Source organism: Molothrus ater, chromosome 7 (assembly GCF_012460135.2).
Source record: "Molothrus ater isolate BHLD 08-10-18 breed brown headed cowbird chromosome 7, BPBGC_Mater_1.1, whole genome shotgun sequence".
Taxonomy (NCBI): Eukaryota; Metazoa; Chordata; class Aves; order Passeriformes; family Icteridae; genus Molothrus; species Molothrus ater.
In genome coordinates this window covers 26,846,805-26,865,234 of record NC_050484.2, presented here as the reverse complement: position 1 = coordinate 26,865,234, position 18,430 = coordinate 26,846,805, and the positions used below count along the sequence as shown (strand labels likewise).

At 47.0% G+C, this 18,430-nt stretch overlaps 2 protein-coding genes across 2 annotated transcripts; one reads left to right on the top strand and one right to left on the bottom strand.

Moving 5' to 3' along the window:
- Nucleotides 1–1,053: 1,053 nt before the first annotated feature.
- Nucleotides 1,054–8,065, bottom strand: TSN (translin). Its single transcript, XM_036386357.2, has 6 exons — nucleotides 7,751–8,065; nucleotides 7,572–7,665; nucleotides 4,560–4,656; nucleotides 3,654–3,769; nucleotides 2,947–3,026; nucleotides 1,054–2,596 (listed from the first exon to the last, which is right to left on the bottom strand). Exons 1-6 carry the CDS (start codon nucleotides 7,814–7,816, stop codon nucleotides 2,360–2,362), a joined length of 690 nt encoding a protein of 229 aa, XP_036242250.1. The 5' UTR covers nucleotides 7,817–8,065; the 3' UTR covers nucleotides 1,054–2,359.
- Nucleotides 8,066–8,174: 109 nt separating this feature from the next.
- On the top strand, nucleotides 8,175–13,026 carry NIFK (nucleolar protein interacting with the FHA domain of MKI67). The gene is given in 7 exon segments (XM_036386356.2): nucleotides 8,175–8,315; nucleotides 8,397–8,522; nucleotides 9,188–9,296; nucleotides 10,286–10,497; nucleotides 11,159–11,239; nucleotides 12,454–12,598; nucleotides 12,601–13,026. Coding segments are annotated over 7 exon segments (852 nt in total). The 5' UTR covers nucleotides 8,175–8,189; the 3' UTR covers nucleotides 12,654–13,026.
- The last annotated feature ends 5,404 nt before the right edge of the window (nucleotides 13,027–18,430 follow it).

Here is an 18,430-nt window from a genome sequence, read left to right as displayed (position 1 = left end):
CATCACTGAGTGTTTCTTTCTTGGGCACTTGCTCTTCACAGAGCCTTAGACAGAAGGATCCCACACCTTGCACCTCTGTAAGCCCCAAGTAATTACCTTGCTCTTCCAGTTGTCCCTCCCATGGCACCTGCACGTGTGGCACAGCACTGCTTAATCTCCACCAGCTCTCAGAGCCCAGCAGCAAGAGCTGGCAGATGTGGGATCTAGTGAACAGCTCTGTTAGGCACACAGCATCCTGTGTCAGGAAGCAGACCTGCTACATGACCAAAGGCAACTGGAGCACCTGGGACGCAAGTCAGTGCAAAGCCTTAACCAGCAGCTGCCCTGCCACATGGCCTCACATCCCAGTCCCACATGCCAGGAGTCCTCTAACCAAAGGCACACCAAACTGATGCTCAGGTAACCCTTCTCTATTCTCCTGCTCCCACAAATTTCCTGTGTGACCTTGAAGTGCACAGCTGTGTCTGCACAGCCTTAGGGTGTTGGTTCACCCCCCATCTCTGGTTTGGGCAGTAAAACTGGCTTAAGCTCCTTCCTCCCTCCCACTGCCACAGCGTTAAGTCAGGAAATGAGCAAACACTGGCACAGGGCAAAAACAAATACTGTGAAAGCTGTTACATTGCCACAGGGCTCAGGAAGTTACACCCTCATTTTCTTCAGCTGTGAAAGGGAGAATATTGCCATCTCCCTGTGTTAAGTGACAAGATACAAAGGATGAGGACAAACATGAAAGATTATGAGATGCACTTAAAATAGTCTTACTGCCTCTTGGGTGGGTAAGGATAAACTCCACAGCTCTCCTGTTTTACTTGGTGAAATTGCTCAAAGTTAAAAAAAAAAAATTAAAAAGCCTATGAAACCTGTTTGCAGCTTGACTTTGCACTTGGCAGTGTTTAGAAGTGTGCTACTGAACAACTACAGCCAAGGGGAGGAACTCCATTATTGTCCAAGGACAGCTGAAGGATGAACTGAAATGCTGGTATTCCAGAACAGGTTCCCAGCAAGGGAAGCAAATAACAGCAGATGAACAGACAGGCAGAGGTACCAAGTGGCCATAATCAAAGAACAGCTTTTATTGGCCAAAATAACCAAGAAACGATTTTCTTCCAAAAAACAAAACAACCCCCTAACTCAGTGGAAAATCTTCACTAAGAAACCGAAATGCAAACAAACTCTGCATAAACTTGACCATTCCCATTCATCCTCTGAAGTATTCCTCCTCCTCCTAAGTCAGCTGTTCTCCTTAACCCTCCTGCACCACTAGAAGTAGGAGAAAGGCAAAACTCAAAGTCATTTAGGACAAGAGAACAAACACATGGGGAGGCATGAGTCTGTCCACTTACACATGTGAAAGAGGCTGTTGGTGTTTGCAAACATCACATACTTACCTGAAAGCAGTAACCTCCTAATTTCTGGAGATAGGTACAAACATTTTACTACACAAACTAGAGTCTTGTGGTGTTTTTTGTTTTTAATCCCAGGATACAGGTACAGTTGTGGCCTGTACAGGTTGTTAGAACTCAGACACCAGCTGCAGTTTGTCAGTTTACACTTCTCTATTCAGAAAACTTGGAAATTAAACATACAAATTGGTTACACTGAGTTCTCAAGGCAAATCATCATTAAAACTCTGCATTTACTCATGCCAATAAAACAAATACCAGACAGAGAAAGCAGGTATCTAAGAAAACCTTGCTCTCCCTGGTAACTGAAATGATGCTGGAAAGAAAAAACATATGAGACAGAGAGAGAGAGACAGAGATACTGGGGTGCAAGACACCAGTTCCAATAGAGGAATTCTCAGGAGTATTTTCACTAATTTCTCAATTACAGGGTGTACATTATGAGAAACCATTAAAAAAAAGAGATCTGGTTCATAAACAGTTATACAAATTTGTTCAACTTACATAGGTGAAAATTTAAGAAACAAAAAGAAAAAAAAAGTGTCTTAAAAAAAAAAGTCAGTATTTACACACTGTGTTTCTTTAAAGATCCCACGTGTCTGCACTGAGCTGAGTGCTGTGTGAGCAGAGATAGCCACAGCACTTCCCTGACAGCAGGGAAGCAACACTACAGAAGTAATGGGAATCTCAGCTCATAGGAGTTACTGACTGCTATTGCTGCTGTGCAGAGAACAGCACCGTGTGTTTGACAGAGGAATTCCACTGGAAACAGTCTCCTGTCCTAATCTAGACATGATTTTACAAAACATCTAACACCTGTACTACACCTTTTGTAAGAAAATAGAGAGCAGCTTTGAGCTGCAGTTCTTCTAAACTACTGTAGGAAGGTTTCTCTAGGTACTTCCTAAATTGGCAACCATCTGAGGTAATCGATGATGCTGTTCCAGGAGCATCCTTCACTTCTCTCCACCTGCACCAACTGTCGCCTCCTTATTGAGTCCTCTGATGGACAAGTCATAAACCACTTCCTCAATTTTCTTGACATCATATTTCAGGCCATCGTAGCGCTTCCTCAGGGAGTCGTTCTTCAGGTTGAGGAGGCGGAAGCCAGAATCCAGCTCGTTGATAAAGGTTGAGATGCGGAGAGGGCGAGAATAGTCCCCAGCTGTGACACTGTTCACTGCCAGCCTGGCCTGCCAGAGGAGACACCAGAGAGCACAGCACCCACATCACATCACATCACAGTCCCCACCAGTTACTGTACCAAACGATGCACTTGTGGTCCTGGCAGTCAGCTTATTTGTACTTAGATCTACCTTTCTGTTGAGCATTGTTCTGGATTTTCAATCAAATCAAAATTTAAGTTTAAATCTTAGAAGTATCACTGAGGAACACGCAGAGAAGCATCTTGCCTCTGAATAAGTTCAGATCAAGGTATTGTGTATCATAACTGCCAGGACCAACTCGATAAAGCTAAAAAACACATTACTACTGTTTTCAAGGTCAGTTTCAAACCAAACACATGCATGCATATCTTTCTTACCAGCTCACTGGCCAGAGTTAATACACCAGAAAGATAATCTTCAATGTCCAGGTGAAAGCCCCGTTCTCGATCAGCTTCAACTGAGACAAAAACAGAGCAGTGATGAGGTGGTGCTGAGCATGAGCAAACCCAGCCACCTTAAATTGCATTTGTTTACTGGTGCTAATTTGAAATATCAAATTTATGAAATACTATTACAAAATAAAAGTCAGCCTTTTCCTGTATGTGATGTAATTACAGCCCCTCTGTTCTTGATTCAGCATCTTGTACATCCAACAGAGTAACTAGATTTACATCTATATACAGGATGTATTTTCCTTATTTTTTCCAAATCTTTTGCTCTGTGAAGATACAGTTCTTTTATGGCAAGAATTTAATCTGTTTTACACACTTTTTCAATACCAAAAGCAAGAAGTTAGAGAAACAAGCTCTCATTTTTGTGTTATGCTTTTGGTGCATTTACACACTTTGAATGAATGACTTTCATTGATGAAGAACTTATTAATAACTAAGTACTTTGGTTAACATTAGGTTTGCCAATTTCCGTCTTCTGAGAATTTGTTGTTGATATAATGAAATCAAATACCAGATAAACTCTGGAACTGATTTCTCAGGAAGAAATTAAGTTCTGCTGTTTCCCTGTACCTCTGAAAGCTACAGTGTCTAAGGCCACAAGCTTTTTCTCTTCAGTTACAGCATTAACTTACTCCCAAGTATTTCTGCAACAGCTTCCCGGGTCACTAATGTTTCTGACTCCAAGTAGACTACAAATGCTGCCAGGAACACCAGCCGCTGCAGCACAAACCTCCAGTGCTCATGAAACCTGCAGGAGTAACACCAGGTCCAGGTAAAAATAATTAATGTTTATTACTGGAGTGTTAGGCAACAAGCACACATTCTCTGTGTGTTGTGTTTTCTGCCTTAACACAAGCACTTTGCAGTATTTTTGGTTTATCAAAATGACACCAGCTAAAAGACATCTCCTTGGTACTCCAGAACTCCTCACCCAGGTTACCACACCAGATACTGGCATTTGCTCACCCCTCTCACACACCTCCTCAGCTCCCACACTTTTCCAGGCTGTGTTGCCCACAGACAGCCAGAGCTTTCCCTCAGCAGATCTGAGCTGACAAGATTCTTGTTCTTTGAAATGTTCTTGCCAGGCACTGTCCCCTTCTGGCAGCAACAGAACACAGAGGTGACAACTTCATTTAGTGTCTGCAGAACCAAACAGCCATTTCATGACAGATTTAGAGCTCTGCTTCCAGGAACGCCCCAAACTGAACAACTTAACTGAAATTAATGGAGCAGCAAATGCCCTGCTCCCAGATACAAGGGCAGCTCCAACTTCTTAAGCTTCCCTTTTTCTTTTTAAAGAAGATTCCTAGAAAAATAATTCAATACTGAGCATTTTTGGTGAAAAGTTAAAGTTGAGCAAAAGCATTTTTTATCTATGCTGATAAAAACCTCACACTTGTCTACCACGATTTACTTTTCAAAGAGAAAGAAGCATTCAGCCCATCAACCTTTACATTATTATTCCAAAGCCCTGATGCCAAATGCCAAGCAATTCCCATATATATCTGTGTCTGGCTGTGTGTGATCCTGCACACCTGTAATACTGATCAGCAGGAAACTTGGTCTTCAGAGACTCCATCTGTGTCCTCACTGTACCAAAGTGCTCACGAGCCTTCTGACACTTCTTTGGAACTGAAAAAGAAACAGCACAGCATTTGGGGAATGAATACACTCAGGAAATGGGTATTTGACAGGCAGCAGAGGTTTGTAAACAGTTTCCCTGTGTAGACAGCACTGTTTACACTTCTTTCTTGTTCAAGATAGGCTACGGACACTTGGAATCAGTCTGAGAAGTATTCCTGGTGACACCATGAGCCATAGAGGTAAAGCAGAAAGACTCTGGAATTCCAGGCTTTCTGATCTGCTCTGGGCCTTTGTTTTGAACTTGAGCCAAGATGTCCCAGCAACAGCCAGATCCCAAGCAGTGGAACAGCACTGCACACAGCAGCTGGCCTCAAAGGAAGCACATACCAAGCACTGCTGCCAGGCAACTCTCACAGTCAAAGGAAAAGAAACTTTTCTTTCTCTATATTAAAATCTTATCCTAATTTTTTTTCTAATCCATCAGAATTTGGCTACATGAAGTGCAACATCCCTTCAGGAAACTGCATTTCCTGCTTTTTACGATGTATTTGCAGAGCCTGGGTTGCAGCCTACCCAGTGTGTGTTACAGCTCTGCAGAGGAATGATCTCCTGTTCCTGCAGCAGCCACTGCCACCTCCCGTTCGCTGACAGAGTTACAGCCCCGCTGTGCCTGCAGTGCCAGCGGCCTCCCTGCAGCCCCCTCATACAGCCGGGTCACAGCCCAAGGAAGGACAAAATCAACCTGACAGGTCCTCCTGCATCTTCATGTGCAGAAGCCAGGATTATTCACAAAAGCTGCATCTGAAAGCTGTGATGGTTTTTAGCAAACAACACCTACGAGGAGTCACTCAAATGTGATCATAAAACTTCTGTTAATTACACATTGTTTCTGTTTAAAAAAATAAAAGAGACAAGAATGACATGGAAAAAATGAAAGCTTCAGGAAGCAGAATGTGGGAGTGCTCCATGTGGCAGCCAGGATGAAAGAGCTGTGTGAAGCTCACTGAGAGCTACAGGGCTGCCTCAGTCATGTGAGCATCGTGCGGATGGGGGAAGAGTAAGGAACACATTCAGGTTTGGGTTCTGCAGAGGCACCTGTGACAAAAAGAAACAATCCTTACTGTAAAGGCTCAGACAATGCCCAGTGACACACACACACTACCCCAGATTCAAACTGATGTTCTGCAGCTGCAAGAGCAAGGACAGAGTTGTCTCTGGGGCTGTGTTGGCCCTGCCTGTCACCCTGCCTGCCACCAGGCCACAGCAGATACAGCACACACTGCCCTGCCCAGCCTTCCCAGCAGCTCTCCAGCTCCAGCTGGGACAAGCAGCCAAGGAAGCCTCTGGGAGATGACATTTTAAAAGCCACTGGCTGGTATGGGAAGCTGTCCTCCATCAAACTCCCAACTATCCCAAGGTTTTACTAACAGAGCTGAATTTTAATGACAAATTCACAGGTCTGCTATCACAGGTTAACTCTTGACCTATTAAGCATTATTTGTGCAAGAATTATAAGATGAGGCTTTGGGTTTTTTGTCTGATTGTTTATTTGTTTGTGGGTTTTTTTGTTTGATTTTTTTTTTAGTTTTCCATTTTTTAGTTGGTTTTGTCCTTTTTTTTTTCTTTAACTATTCCAAATCTCTTCTCAGACTCCTCAAGTTCCAGGACCAGCTCTCTCCAGGAATTAAACATCAAGTGAAAATACACTGAGTTGAACATGGGCCTCTACAATTAAATGCTTGACAACAATTCTGAAGTTGTTCCCCCCAGAATGACCATGGATTTTCTCAGGTTAGCGAACTGAGCTTGTGCAAATAACCACTCAGCAGCTCTGATTTCCAGCACTGCCAGTTTCCCAGCAGATGGAACTTGCACTTGCCTGCACAGCTCAAACCTCAGGTGGTGCTCATTGCTGAGCACAGACCCTCTCTGAGGCCAGAGGAAGCCCAGGCCTCCAGCCCCAGCCCCCAGCGTGCTGGGGAACCTCATCAGGCTGAAAACAACCTGTCAGCTCTGCAAGGGAGTAACTCAGCACCTGGGGAGGCTGGTTCTGTTTCCCTTCACAGGGTGGCCTGCACAAATTCCTCTCAAGTTTCCAGCAAAGTCAGAATGGTTGCTTCTTCTTACAAGACATTAACTGACTGGCAAGAATCCAGCTCTTAAGGGACACATTTAAGCTTATTCCAGTAGTGTCACCAGTAAGCTGAGAAATGAGGGGGCAGAAAGAGCAGATCTGACACCTAGGCCTGCAGAGCTGCTCTTGTGGCCTGGAGGAAATGGGCTGGCCCAGAAACATTCTGTCCAACACCTGAGAAGCCTGGAACCAGGCTGATGACAACCCAAACCTCCAAAACTGCAGAACAGTTCCTGCTGTCACTCAAGCAGACAACAAGGGCAGGTCCTGCTCTTTCAGCCCTTGGAAATTCTTTTTACATTTTGCTGAGTTAGGGGATTTTATACACACAGAGAGAATGTGTTTGTACAAACCAGATGGAAGTGTGTTCCCCTCATCCCAGCCCATCCTGAATACCCTTTCAGTGCTCAGGACCACAGCTTTTTGGGGTGTGGGATGAAGAGATGAGACTGATCAAGGGCCCAACAAGTGATGATAACACAATCTATGTGCAAACAGGGAGACCTAAGAGCCAACTCAGCGGCCCAGGACATGATCACCCGGAAAAGAACACACTGCTCTGCACCGAGACAGAAAAGCACCCCACTAGGGAGGGGAGAAAGGGACAGAACGCTGTCCATAACGCTGAACGGCAGCTTTACTGCTTGTCTGGCTTGAAACCTCCCAGCTGCGCTCTCCTCTTCCCGCAGCCTCCGGGAAACCCACGGTGAAGGCCCGGGAAAGACTGGACCCTGCAGAAGGGGCCCCGGGACAGGGCACCTGCGTGCTCCGAGGGGCACTCCCGCCCCCGGCTGTTCTCCGCTGCCCGGGGCGGCGACGCGGGACTCACTGTGCTGGAAGCCGGGCCCCTGGTGCACGCCCTGCAGCAGCGTCAGGATCTCCCGCGCCGTCTGCTCCAGCGCCTGCACCACCTTCCGGATCTCCTGCGGGCACAGCGCGCCGTCAGCCGAGCCACGGCCACGGCACCAGCACCGGCACCACCCCGTCCCGTCCCGCCCGCCCCGGCACCTCTCGGATGTCCTGGTCCTGGCCGAGCGCTCCCTGCAGCGCCGCGAACATCTCGCTCACCGACATGGTGCCGCCGCTTCCCGCCCACGGGGCCTTCCGCGCCGCCGGCGCGCGCCTGCCCCCGCACCGCCTGCAGCGCCTCCCCGGCCTGCCCCGCGCACCGCCTGAGCCGCCGGAGCAGCCAGGAATGGCCCGGTAGCGACTAGGAGGGCACCCAGAGAGTGCTGATCGCTCCGGGGGGGCAGCTGGCCGCTCCCAGGGCGGAAGATTGCCCCCCCCAGCGGCGTCCGTGTCCCAGGCCGCCCTCCCGGTGCGGCGGGGCCGGGCCCTGGTGTGGCCGCGCTAGGGCCCGTCCGCCCCGTTGCCGGGAGACGGCGTCTGGCCGCGCGGCGCCGGCGCGAGGGCAGTGACGCACTTCCGGCGGCCGCGCGGAGGCAGCATGGCGGCGGAGGTGCCCGCGTCTGCCACGGCCGTGAAGGCGGCGCCGCTCCTGGCGCTGGAGCCGCGGCTGCAGCGCCAGTTCCAGCAGAAAGTGCAGCGGGCCCGCACCAAGCGGACGGCCAAGGTGAGCGGGGCGGCCCGGCGGGGCAGGGGGCCCGTGCCTGGCGAGTCCCGGCCCGGGCTGACGCGGTCTCTGTGCTCGCAGGAGGAGCTGACGCCCGGCGTGGTGTTCGTGGGGCATCTCCCGCGGGGCCTCTGCGAGCCGCAGCTCCGCGAGTACTTCGGGCAGTTCGGCACGGTGACGCGGCTGCGGCTCTCCCGGAGTAAGAAGGTGAGTAGCGGCCCGGCGTGCCGTGATGTGGCCGAGCGCCTGAGGCCGGGCCGGCGGTCTCCGTGACCGCTGGAGCTCCCCCCGTGCCCAGCGATGGCCCTCGGAACGCGCAGAGGCCGCTGCGCCCTGGGGCCCTCGGGAGCCCCTCGTGGGAGCGGCAGGGCCCGGGTCTGTCCCCGACTGCGAGGCGGCGGCTGGCACACGGCTCCTGTGGTCCTTTTTTCCGTGAGTAAATTCACTCCAGTGGGAAATACCAGAATGCACCAGTTCAAGGTACAACTGAAGTGCCACAATTCTGTTTTAACTTACTTGTTGTGTTTGATAAATCTGTTTTTTTCTCACTTCTGGGTTTGCTGTTACATTTTAAGATTACTGTATAAGCATGGAACAGTAGCAGTGCAGGCCAGCTCTGGGTTTTTTAGCAAGTAGATACCTGTGAGCAGTTTATTTTGTGTGCAAATATGTATTTTACAAATAACGTCATGCCAATTTAGCACTAAATTTGTCTTTTAGGTCTAAATTGTGTTTTTCACAATTTTAGTGACCTTTGTGACATTGGTTATCATTTGCTGAGAACGGGCTATGACTTTCGAGAATAAAATAATTTTAATAGAGCCCTTCAGGTACCAAAGCACTGTTTGATGTTTCTCACTTGTCACTCACAGACTGGAGCCAGCAAAGGCTACGCATTTATGGAGTTTGAGTCTGATGATGTGGCCAAGATTGTTGCAGACACAATGAATAACTACCTGTTCTCTGAGAGACTGCTGAAGTGTAAGTATAAGGTGCAGTTTTATGTCCTCTAGCATGCAAAGGAAACTTGTGGTTATTTCAGTTATTATTTTCAACCAAGCATAGACTCTTAGGGGTTTTTTAATGAAGTTTTGTCCCAGAAGTATTTTCTATGGGGCTGGCCTTTTCATCATCTGTAAAGATTTTCATTACATGTAAAGAACATGCTCAGCAGGCTTTTGGTCACTAGTGCTGGTTTTTCCTCTGGGCTGATGTTGCTCCTAGTGATTGTGTAACATGAAATCTCAGGACAAAGTTGGGGTTGCTGTAGGGATAGTTCCTTTCACATGGAAACTCCTTGGCATTTGTAACTGCTGCAGTTGTGTCTGTAAGGTTGGACAAAAGGAGGTTTTGAGTAAAAGATTGTTGAAATCTCGGAGTTTCTCAGTCATGGTAACAGTAAAACTTTGTTTGTAAAGGATTATAAGTTGACATGTTGTAAAACAATTTTGTCTGCTCTTTTTGGATGAAACTGTTAAAGCATTTTATCCATCCACCCACCCACGTTGTCATCTTATCACAAGAGTTCCGTATTGCTGTCTCCTTATCATAAAAGTTTCATACCTTCCTGGTGTTTCTCATGGGCAGCTCCTCAGAGCACTGACTCTTCTTCTTCCCAAAGTAGCCAACTGACTCCAGTTCCCTTCTCAACCAGCCTCCCCACTCTTCTATAGCATCTTCTTCTCATTGGTTACAGCTGTGGCCTGTTAAAGTCAGGCCTGTTCCTAATCTTTAATAATTGGCCCAGCTGCAACTCCTTAGGGGTGAGATTACTATTACACTATCTTTATTTTCTTATATTGTATCCCCCTACACACCCACCCATTTCTCTGGCTGGCTGAGGGTGTAGTGACTGTTTCTTGTTCCTGACTCGCTGAGCAGCGCGGTGTTGTGGCCGTGGGCTGTGCTGTGTGAGTGCCCTTGGCAGGAAGGGGAGCCCTGCTGTAACCCATGTGCTGTGCTTGGTGCAGGTCAGTTCGTGCCTCCCGAGAAGGTCCATGAGAGCCTGTTCAAAGGCTGTGACAGGATCTTTCGGCAGCCCTCCCAGCCGGCCGTGCGGCGCTACAACCGCGTCCGCTCCCTGCTGGAGAAGGCCAGGATGACCCAGCGCCTGCTGCGGAAGGAGAGGCTCTTACGGAAGAAGCTGGCTGAGAAGGGGCTGGACTATGACTTCCCAGGATTTGTAAGTTTGGCATTGCTTCAGTGAGGTTGTTAAGCAAGATGTGTTTCTAGATTGTGCTGAATGCATGGAAATGATGTGTTTTATGTGGAACTGGCAAAAGAGACGGAGCCCCAGGGAGGCTCACTTGTGTTAGGAACTGTATGGAAGCGCCAGGAATTCAGTGCTGTTGCTGGGCTGCACTCCATGTGCCTGCGTGTGTACTTGTAGAGAAGTAATAGGTAACAGCAAAGGGCAGATGTTCCTTTTGTTCTGTTGGTACAAGCAGTTGGATATTCTGTGGTTTAATACTGGAGCACAGATCACCAAAGAGCAGAGGGGCTTTGGCAGAGTGGGGGCTTGAAGGCAGGTCCCAAGGCCAGAACTTCCATCCACAGCCCTTGTATGTTCCTCCTCTGCAGAGTGCTTCCGTCAAGTACTTGACTTGTGAGCAGTTAATGCTGTTTAACATGGAATGTTCTAAAAATGCAGAGTAGCACATTTTCTTGTATTGCTTTTGGTGGTTTTGTTCAAACCAGATCGCCTCTGTGTCAGTCAGTTTATTATTCTAAACCTATTTGCTGTAACAAAGACTTTGTCGTTATCAAACAAATCTATGAACTGTTAAGTGACTGTGTCTTCACACAAATGCGTAGTGATCCACCTGATCTGTCTTTCTTCCTAGGCTGCACAGGCGCTTTCCAAAAAGAGAAAGAAAGTTAAAACATCCAAGAAGTCAAAACTGAACGTTTCTTTGAGTAGCCAGGTAAGACAGACCAGTCCTGGTGCTGACCAGTACCACCATTCACATTGGAGCAGATGTTTGAAGTCTTCTGCTAGCACCTTAATACTGATTTCAACACACAAAAACCCATAACATTGTTTGCCTGAGAGATGTTTGTGCTAGAAGTAGCTCCTTTGAGATGTGTTTACACTCTTGAACTGAGGAGCATGACAGAATCTTCATGGTTCCTTTTCCTGTGAGAGTATTGAGCAGCAAAGGCTTCTGCTCAGCACGCTGTAACCAGCAGTGCCTGTCCCTCAGTGCTGTCAGCCTCTGCTGTTCAGCACTCCCTTGAGGCTGTGGTACTGCAGGGTGCTGGGGCACCTGTACACCCCCTGCACCTGTGCTTTACCCTGGGATGACATGATCTCCTTGGTGGAGTCCTTCTGTTGGACCATGTTTCAATGCCTGCCTGTTTTGATAAAAAGGGAGTTGAATTGTTGATACAGTCTAGTGCTGTCTGTCCCCATTTCCGTCTGCACTGTCCCTCCTACCCTGTGCTCTCCAGGCACAGTATTTGGTGTTTTGGAAACAAATGCCAGGTAAAAGTAGCAGTAGGATGAAAGGGAAGTTCAGGTCATCAGGACTGAGATTTGGGATATTGGCAGTCTAAAAAGTCTGTAAGACGTTAACATTTCTGTTCTGTTTCATCATTGTTGTGAGCTGGGGGAGTGAGTGTTTGTTTGGGGATTTTTATTATTACTGGATTTACTTGTGATAATTGGGGCATGGCTGGTTGTGAGGAAGACAGGATAACTAATACATTCTGTCAACTGAGTTCTGAGGGATAACTGATGTAATAAAGTCGGGATGTTTCAGCTCTGTTGTTAAGTTGAATGTGGCATTTCTGTATGCCAGTCTCAAATATACTCCCTTAACCCCTGCCTCGTTGTCCTGATTATGTTCCACTTGACTTTAGTGATGCTTTGAGTCAGGAAATACCAAGTTTAGAAAGCAAATGTGCATAACAACATGTTAAAAAATGTGAATTAATTTCCATTTGCCTTTCACATACACTTCTTTGAAGGTGACGCTTGTGTCCAAAGAAATAATGTCTACAAAAGTAGCTAGTTATAAAATGTAAACAATTTTCTGAAGGAGAGCTGGACTGAGGTGTCTTGTGGTACCACAGGGGCAGGGACAGCTTTTTCTGGCAGATGGCTTTGCTGTGAATCCATTTTTTCTGATCTCTTCAGGATCCTACTCCAGTGTGTACTCCAGCAGTGCTCGAGCGCCGGAAAGCTGCTCGGATGGATGATGACACAGAGGACGATGAAGTAACTCTCAGGCTTCCCTCTGCCAGCGGTAAGAACGCTGTGCAGAGACCAAAGAAGCAGCCAAGGCAAAGGCCAAACCTGAAGAAACAGAAACAGACTTAAAATTTTTATGCCTGTAGCCATATTTTTCTCAACTTTAAAAACTTTCGAGGTGGAGCTTCTACTGGGTCTCCTGCCCTGGCTTGGTTCATCCTGCCTAGACTGTTTCAGGCTTTCTTAGGCAAGGACTCTGTTCACAAATCCTGTCCCTGTGGTTTAGCCATCAAGGGACATATGAAGATATCCTTGACTTTGTGCTCACAAGTGCCCGTGCTGTGACACAGCAACAGTAGTCCAGAATCTTCAGTTAATTTTATAACTCTTGTGTCTAGAGCTCACTGTTTGGAAAGAAAATGTGAGGCTGTCCATTCAGAGTTTGCTAATGCAAGCAACTGTGTCTTAAATTTATAATTAATTATAGGTTATTAAAGAAATTACCATTTTTCAACTTTCTTTGGTCTTGGTAATGGTTTTTCTGTTTAACTGAATGTCTGTGTTTTGTGAAAGTTCTCATGTATTTGCACCGATGGAGGCTCTCGAGAAGATGCACCAATAATCAGAGCAGTCTGAGTTCTACTGGCAGTTCTGTTGTCCTTTGTCACTGCATTTTAGTTTCACTGCTTGCATGAAACCAACAGTGTCTTCTGCTTCAGGAGGTGATAAGCACATTGAAATATCGTAATAACCAGGAGTGTAAAGGCATGTTTTTGTCAGCAGTCATATGAGTTCAGAGAATTGAGTGTAGCTTTTTGTAATGCATTAAGATTCATTCTTGTTCCAACTAGCTTGTCATTGCAGATAGCAGATATCTAGTCCTGCTTGAACAGGCAGTTTGTGCAGTTAGAATTTGGATTTTAATGCAAGTCTGAGATGCGTAGAAATCCCAGATTGGGTTCTGTACAGATATTTAGCCTTCATCTTTTGTTGTCTTAAACACTCTAATGCTGTTGGCTTCTGGTCAGGCTTAGCAGGTGATTTTAGAGGAAAGCCCAGGTGATAATAACCAGCTAGGTAGGTGTCTGGCACTAATTTCTTAGCTACTTTAATTGAAGTCCTGGCAGAGAAAGATTAATCTAAACCATTGGCCTTGCTGATTCTGATCTATCTGGCCTGATCACTGGAATAATCCTGAGATCATAATGACATTGTCTAGATGACTCTGATTAGATCATTCTCCTTTCTTGAGGAAGCCACTTAGATGACTGCGTCTTTGTATCAAATGCTTGTCACCTTGGGCAGGCCACGGGAATCTCTTCACCAGCCCAGTGCTCACGGACAGTCCTTGCCTTTCAATGGAAGTGTTCCTTGCCTTTCAATGGAACATCTTCAGGCTTCCTTCCCTGTGCCTTGTTTGATGGGAAACAGGTAATGCTTGTACCCCAAACCTGTGAGAAATAGGCACTGAGTTGAGGTTTGAGATACATGACCACCACAGTGGTTAGCAGAAATTGCTTATCTGTATCTGATGTGCACCTCTGAAAAACTTCTACCTTGACATCATACAGCAGAGAGCAGCAGAAAAGAAGCAAAATGCATCTGCCCAGAATAGACGGTTTTCTTTTGAAATCCCTGTTCCTGACTTTGTGTCGGGCACATAAAGATGGCTGTTGAGTCAGGATGAGCTAGAAATGTGGCTGCGTTCCTCCTGCTGGGAGCTGAATCTGCTGACACCGGGGGGCAGCACGGCTCAGCTGTGTGGCCGTGCCGCAGCACGAGGCTTCCTGGGAAACAACGCGTGTGAGGAAAGCCTCTCCCGCCAGTGAGTGCCTGCACTGGTGTGACTCTCGTCTCTAACACGGCTTGAGGATACATGAGAAGCCTGATACTGATCTTAACCAAAAATGCCCATTTCTGTGTTGCTGCCACAAGTGCTTCTTCCTAGGCTGCCGAGTTAAAGCTGCTCTTTAGAAAACTTAGTTTATCCAGACTAACTTCTCTGGTGCAGTTCCACATTCCCTAAAGCCTGAGCATCTCCATTCCTGTGCTTCCCATTCCAATGCCTTGGCCTGCATTTTGAACGTGGAGTTGGTTTCTTCCCACTCTGCTTCTGTTGCTGTGCTCCTCTCTGTGCCCAGTGTTCTGCCCCTGCCTGTGTTCACTTGCTGCTTTCTTCCATGTTTCACTCAGCTTCTCATGCTGCTTGCAGTGCCAGGGCTGTCCTGTCTGGCTGCATGAGCTCCTGCATGTCCCCTGCATGAGAGATTTTGGCTTCTGGAGGTCTCTTGGAAAGGTTTGTGCCTTTAAGCTAAACCCCTGGCTGCTGCTGGCTCTCCAGAGTCACATAGCAGTGTGAGCCTTGATGGGAAGACGTTCAAGAAAACTGCTCACAATAAGGGTTGCTTCCTGCTGTAATTTTCCTTTCCCTTCCTTTTGTTTGTTCATCTTCCTTCAATTGAGATCAGCTTAGATGGCAACTCTGAACAGCAAGGAAGCAAAATTCTGCGTTGTTTGAGGAAAACACAACAATACCCAGGCTACAGCAAGGAGCTCTTAGCAGAAGGCAGCTTTTCTTGGTGATAGCTTCTGTTTTTAGGCTGCCTGTGTTATTAATACACTGCTGTCCAGGGAGATGTACGTAAGCAGAAATTCAGACACCTGATACTTGCCAAACATAGTTTCCGTAGCAAGTGGACAGATGTGCTGTGTCATGAGTTATGCCCCAGTCCCTGCACTGATTTTTATTTCTCATTTCTCCAGTAATTTGTTTGTTCATCTTGGACAAACACAAACCTCCTGGCCACTGGTTTTAGGATAGGCTCCAAGCTGTTTTTACAGGGATGCTGGGAGTGTTTGGGCTGTGGTTTCAAGGCATGACTTGCAAGTGCTCTGCCTTTCAGTTATGAGTGACTTTGTGGAGCTGGTTTGCTGAACACTCATGTATGTATTACTCTTTTGAGAAACTTAGGTGCTAGCCAAGCCTGCTAATTTACACTCATTTATTACAATTTCTCTGTTTTGGAGGAGGGAACAGGGTTTAAGAGTGTTCACAATTTCCTAGCACAAGAAATACTGGAAGTAAAAGAAGAATGGGGGGTAGGGAGGGTGAGGGAGAAAAGCGGAATTGGCTGCAAGACAGAGGGAAGGAAGGAAGGAATGATGCAGGCAATGCTCACCTCTCAAGGCAAAGATACTGGTGAATGTGGCAAGGTTAGGCTGCTCAAAATTAAAGATGCAGTTTTATGTTTTCCTGCTACTTATTGTGCCTGTCGGATGTGCTGTGGGATGCCCAGGCTGCATAAGGAGTGTGCTGCCATCACAGTCCAAGTGCAGGTACTTGCTCATGAACCAGGTGAAGGAGGAGAGCAGGCTGGGCAAGTGACACTTGCTCTTGCCAGTACCAAGCCTGTTTGCTTGCATACCTGGCTTTGGAAATGGCTGCAGCCCTGGGGAGCAGGAGGTTAAAACCTGTCTGCAAATGGCTCATGGTGCAAGGGAAGATTTAGGCATGGCTCTGAGGGGTGACATGCTGTCCTCTCCAACTAACCAGTGAGGCAGAGGGGAGCTCCAGCAAATTCCTGTGTTGAGTGCTGAGGAGTTTGGCTCCCACTTTGCAGTGTGATGCAGCCAGCTGGGGTGGGCTGTGCTGTGTGAGGTGCTGTGCATATCCCTGCCCTGGGCAGGGTGCTGCAGCTGAAAGCTGGGCGAGCAGGTAACAGGAGTACAGGGAATGTGATCTCCATTATATGTTTTCCAGGAATATCTGCAAATCCTCTTGGACCAGACTACTTCATTGTCCAAGATGCTGTTCAAATACGTCCTTTTCTCCTGACTTTTCCATCTAACTCCCAGATTGTTGAAATGTCTAACTCTAGGCAGCAATAATCTGCAGTTCTTAGCCAGAGATGTGCTGGGGACCAGCCCAGGGTGCTGCTGGAATGGTGGGAAGGCCATTCTGTGTGTCAGGCTGCTGCTGGCACTGCTAATGCAGGCACATCCCTCCCTGCCCAAGGGCAGCAGCTGTCAGAGCAAGCTGAGGAAATGGTTAATGTGTGAGTGAGAATTCCTGAAGTGAAACGCTTTCTTCCATGCAGGGTGCAGCAAGGCCTCTCATCACTTCTGACACCCAGCATTAATTAAACATATGGCAGGAACAGAGATCTTGGCTGTCCTGGGAGGCTTGGAGTAGTTACACACCTGTGTGTCTGTGGCCAGTAACCATGTGGTTCTCCTGTGCTGGGAAAGGAAAAGCTGCAAAGAAGCTCCTACACGAGGTTTGCCTCTGATCAGGGAAGAAAATGCTGGTTTATGATAGTCCTCAAACTTGTTGAAGAGAGGCAGAACTATGAGGACTAACTCTGCGGGACTTTGAGACAGTGAGGTGGGGCCTGTAGTGAGCCAGAGGCACTGGTATTGTTGCTTCTTTTCCCTGTCTGTCCATTTGATCCTTCACATGGAGACTGGGGCTTGCCCTGGATTTGAAACTTGTTGTTTTAAAGAACAGGAAGGAAAGAAACAAATCTCATTTTTGTGATAGTGATTTTGGAAAGCCCTGTTCTATTCTGTGTATTTTTCCAGTACTGGTTGAGAGGAGCCTTGGTAAGCAGGTACAGATGTGGAAATTGGGCTGCTTGCTCTGTAGTGAGGCATTGCTGCCAGTTTCCCACAAGGGCTTGCAAAAGCTCCCAGTTTGCTTGTGTACTGCTTTTTTTTTTAAGACAAGCAGGGAAGTAGAGTTACTTCTGTCAGCGTGGCTTCATGAGGCTGAGAGCATTGCAGCATTTTGAGGGTGAAGGCAGGACTTGCCTCTGCTGTTTGCTCAGTTACTGTTTCTCACACAAGGCAGCCATGCAGTGGGGAGTGAGCAGGGTCTGTGCCAGCTGTGCAGCAGCAGCAGCAAAGCTGCTTTGTCACCTGCACTATTTTTATTTCTGTTGATGTGAGAGTTGGAAGGGCTCTGGTGTGATTTTCAGGTGCTGGGCTGCATTTGCAGGTCTGCCTGTTAGAAGGGGGTTGGGTTCATCTGCCCAGAGGTGATGGCAGAGGGAATGTAAGACAAATCTATAAAGTTTTCTTTCAGCTATCCCACACAAAGACATGCTGTATGTGGTTTATTAACAGGGCAGTGCTAAAAGTGCATTTTATTGAACTGTATCCTTAAAAACAAATTCTAGGTTGGAACTGCTGGAGCTTTGTGGCTGGTCTGGCAGGAGCTATGCAAGTGCAAAGGACTAGCTCCAGAGGTAGTATGGATTCTCCTACGGCAAATGTGTCTGTTGGTGTTATGTCAGTGCAGCTCCATCAGATGAGTCACAGCCTAAGTTTTTATCCTGAGAACTACTACCTCATCTTTTTTCCCCCATCAGCTCATAATTTTACAAGATTAAATCCTGCCTGTTAAGATATAGTACAAAATCAACCAGTTGGTTGTTAAGACTCATTTGGACTTAGTGATTTGGACACTTGGGATTGGGTGGGCTGCCAGTGTATGTTTGCTGTGTTGCCATTCAATGTCAGCCTTCCCATTGCATTCTGTAAGAGCTTCCATTAATTTCAGTAGAAATCTGCATTTAGGGTGAAGGGTGATCTAATCTTTAAAAAGGATCTTAATCCACTTAGCCTCCATTGCAGAGCTCAGCATTTTTTCCTTGTCAGGAGCAGACTGCATTCCTAACCTTGATGTGTCACTTTCCAGTTGGCTTAATATTTGAATGAGGATAAAAGGAAATGTTTTTCAAATATTGAAAGAACCCATGCTGGTAAGGTATGTGCATGTGCAATGTGCCAGTATAAAAAAAAAGGAGATATGAGCATGATTGTGTTTGGATGGTGGAAAAAAGATAAAATAGCATCAGCAGATGACTGTAGAGAACAAGCACAGGAAGAGGTAAATCCATTTGAAACAGCGTAACCAGGAAAC

Coding starts and splice junctions, on each gene's coding strand:
- TSN (XM_036386357.2), bottom strand. CDS start 7,816: ATGTCGGTGAGCGAGATGTTCGCGGCGCTGCAGGGAGCGCTCGGCCAG. Junction 7,666..7,750: donor AGGACCAGGACATCCGAGAG/GTGCCGGGGCGG, acceptor CTGTGCCCGCAG/GAGATCCGGAAGGTGGTGCA. Junction 4,657..7,571: donor GGGGCCCGGCTTCCAGCACA/GTGAGTCCCGCG, acceptor TTTCTTTTTCAG/TTCCAAAGAAGTGTCAGAAG.